The 3,453-nt window shown below is 41.0% G+C and overlaps 1 protein-coding gene across 1 annotated transcript; it reads right to left on the reverse strand.

Annotated features, from left to right (window-relative positions):
* Positions 387–3,076, reverse strand: LOC8061417. The gene is made up of 9 exons (XM_021460985.1): positions 2,394–3,076; positions 2,137–2,292; positions 1,653–1,751; positions 1,541–1,576; positions 1,273–1,435; positions 1,137–1,169; positions 1,008–1,058; positions 793–883; positions 387–688 (listed from the first exon to the last, which is right to left on the reverse strand). Exons 1-5 carry the CDS (start codon positions 2,871–2,873, stop codon positions 1,289–1,291), a joined length of 918 nt encoding a protein of 305 aa, XP_021316660.1. The 5' UTR covers positions 2,874–3,076; the 3' UTR covers positions 387–688; positions 793–883; positions 1,008–1,058; positions 1,137–1,169; positions 1,273–1,288.

The following is a 3,453-nucleotide window of genomic DNA, read 5'->3' on the forward strand; positions in this document are numbered from 1 at the left end:
TGTAATCTCCCAAGTAAAGTTGCCATGATAGAAACCATTCCTTCTGAGGCCTTGTTTAGTTCGCAAAAATTTTCAAGATTCTCCGTCACATCGAATCTTTGGTTGCATGCATGGAGTATTAAATATAGACGAAAATAAAAACTAATTGCACAGTTTATCTGTAATTTGTGAGATGAATTTTTTGAACCTAATTACTCCATGATTGGATAATGTTTGTCAAATAAAAACGAAAGTGCTACAGTAGCCAAAAACCAATTTTTTTGCGAACTAAACAAGGCCTGAAGTATTCAACACCATCAATAATTTCTGTACATGGCCATGAGGGCCAAAGTGAACTCAAAAAAATAATTTTTGTACATGAATTTTGAAATAATAGATTGATCAAATAAAAAAACAAATTAATTATTCATTAGAACTAAGAAAGATTTATTACCTTACAATTGTTAGAAAAGTATTTGAGGGAATGTGTCCATAACCAGTACAGTACTTAGTCCAAATCCATTTAACTTTACTTCCAATACATTCATCGGTGAATACTAAAAATTCATGATCTGTGATCTTTGGACAAACAGCTTTCATTGAGATATTCTTATGATTCAAGGTATACATCGTTTTCATAGCACGGACATTTGAATTTTCCTCTTTTAATAGAAACATTAGGACAATCTGCATGTGGTTCACCATCAGCCTAAAAGTAGAGTTATACAGGCTATGTTAGAATCCCCCGGGTAATCTGGTCTTGTTGAATAATAAGCATGTAATCTGACATCATTCTTGACAAAATTTACATACTTGTGTGGGGGCTGGGGCGGATCAAACCCATTTTGTCTGCAATATCCAACTTGTTTTTGGCATATTCATAATAGGTCTTGAGCCTTAGAACCTGCAAATGAATTTAGCTTCCAGATAAGCGAAGTCAAGCGAATATTTGGAAAACATTAAAAACCAGAATAAAGGTACATCTATCTAAAATCTAAAATCTCAAAAGAAAAAAAGAATCAACTAACAAGTTTTCTGACAGCCTCCACGATCAACCAATAAGCTTCACCTTCTTCAAGCTACATACAGACAAGAATTCCCTTAGTGCAAAGAAAAATTCCAGTTGGACACTGATCTCCAAGACAAAAGTACCTTACATTTTTATCTATGGCATCCACACATGTTTTATACTGGAGAGAAAATTTGAAAGAATTAGGCACTGGGGATAGGACAGAGAATAAATTTCAATATATAAGCGAATGACACCTGTGAACAAGGGCAACTTAGACTTACATTATCCCTTTCTAGCTCAGCTTGCAATATCCAACACATTAATATGTCGAGGAGATAGGATTATTACACTTGTGAAATCAATAAGTAACATCGAATAAATTTGGGGGTAATCTGCTTTAATCTTCGCTGCGTGATAGAAGGTCACACGGTCCACTATCCTCCACTAAACAAAAAATAAATGAAACCACTTTAGGGTGTGAAGACTGAGATAGCATCGAACACATTAAACAAGCCTATTAACCACAAGAGAATTTTAGGGGCTGTGTACCTCTTGCCGTGTGAGTTTGTGGCAATGTTGAAGCCACTGCATGTAACAAAAAGGTTATCAAAACAAAATTGACATATGACCAGAAGTGCGTAATCAATAACATCGCTTATACCTTGGTTTTATCAAATAGCTTTTCCCACAAGCAGACAAATTGTTGATCACTCTCAAGTGTACTAAAGGCATTGTAATAATGAGACCAGTCGTGGTAATCCTGCACGAAGAATTTTTTTTAAACAATTACACATTTTGTTTCGTCACTACTGATAGCACAAGTGGTGGGCACCAAAGACATGGGGAAAAGAAGTAAATCCGGTGCCAACTTATAACTGCTGGGTGTAATTTATTTCTGGATGTCCCACTCCCACTGCATTACCTCTGTCAATTCTGCATTGACAGGGAGACAACTTACGACGACAGCCCTTGCAAAGAGCCACATAGACAAGGCACCACTCCATTTCAAAGCCTTGAGCCAATATAAATGATCCAGAGCAACACAGACTGTTTAATGTGGCTCCAAACAGAATGCATCTCGAACTAAAAATGCGGTGACGTGGGCTTAGCAGCAAGAATGGATCTGAGAAATAAGTGTTACATACATAACTTTCGACGGGAATGAGACGCTGGTAGTCCTGGAATCCAGAAATCTTGAAGCGTTCGACGTCGAACATCCACTTGGGAGGATGCTCGTAAGGTCGGAAAGGCCCATCTTGTTCGAGAATGGACAGCAACTGTGCATCGTTCAGCCCAGCTCCCTTTGATATATCGGCAAAAGCAAGGCAAGACAAGGCATAAGAAACAGATGCAAGTGCGGAAAGCAGAATTGTACACATCCGGTATACTATATGTTTATTACCTTGTGAGCTCTGATGTGACATATGGCGAGGCGTTTTCGGAGTTCTTCAGTCTGTTGGTCATCATTTAAAATCCAAAAGTCATCATCTAAGTTAGGAAGGCCGCGGTACTTTTGAAAGGAATCGACTTCCTCCTTGACATCAGCATAGGTCCAATCAAAGCCTTCGACCTGCTTCCAATCAAAGCCTTCAACTCCTTGTTCTGGTGTGCTGATCACAGGAGCAGTCATGTCGACACCCTCAGAAGTAGGTGCGCATTGGACCTTTGCCTTCTTCGTACCCGTCCATGCGCCTGTTTTCTCACACACCATGGCATCTCCTGTTTTCTCCACCACCATGGCATCTCCCCCGATGACGATGGTCAGAGGAGGAACGCAGGGTCGAACGCTCTGTCGCCTCTCGCCATCATCCTCACCACCAGCAGCTCCGGATCCGGATTCACGCAAGCCGCTAGCTCCGCGCGCAGGACCCCATGCCGACATCAGATCCTAATCCAAGTAGAATCAGGAAACCCTGACCTCGGGACTTCTCCGCGATTCGAGTAAAAAAAAACCGTGGACGGGTAAGGAGGGATTGGCTTGGAGGAGAGCGTGGGGAGTCGGGAAGAAATCTCTCTCCCGCACGATGGACCGCTGCGGCGCTGCCTCGTCTCCGCCACCGCATGACACCGGGTTCCTCTGGCTCACTCTCTAAAATAACGGCCCATGTCGGTAAAGTCAAATTGGGCTGCCACTGTGGCCCATGCACAGCATGCGTCACCAGGCCGTGCCGGTTTTCGGTCTATTGCTAGACGGGCCACACCAACGTTATGGGCTTGGGCATCTTATCTGTCCGTCTATAATCCAATATGTGCTAGCTGTCATTCTAAAAAAGTTGTTATATCTTTTGTAAATAAGTTGCTTTTATATATTATTAGCAAATATACGCGTGCAATACGGACGTGTTTATATTATTGGATGTTCCTTGATTTTATTTTCACTCTGTGCTACTATAAGTAATGCAAGATGTTTGCTGATTTTTCTACCTTGATTGTCATAACAAATAAAATCATGTGTGTTCAAA

This window comes from Sorghum bicolor, chromosome 1, assembly GCF_000003195.3.
Source record: "Sorghum bicolor cultivar BTx623 chromosome 1, Sorghum_bicolor_NCBIv3, whole genome shotgun sequence".
NCBI lineage: Eukaryota > Viridiplantae > Streptophyta > Magnoliopsida > Poales > Poaceae > Sorghum > Sorghum bicolor.

Bases quoted from the DNA above. Each gene is read 5' to 3' on its own strand.
- LOC8061417 (XM_021460985.1), bottom strand. From the start codon at position 2,873: ATGTCGGCATGGGGTCCTGCGCGCGGAGCTAGCGGCTTGCGTGAATCC. The intron at 2,293-2,393 runs GTAATAAACATA...GATATATCAAAG, and splicing joins GTCACATCAGAGCTCACAAG to GGAGCTGGGCTGAACGATGC. The intron at 1,752-2,136 runs GTATGTAACACT...TTCTTCGTGCAG, and splicing joins TCATTCCCGTCGAAAGTTAT to GATTACCACGACTGGTCTCA.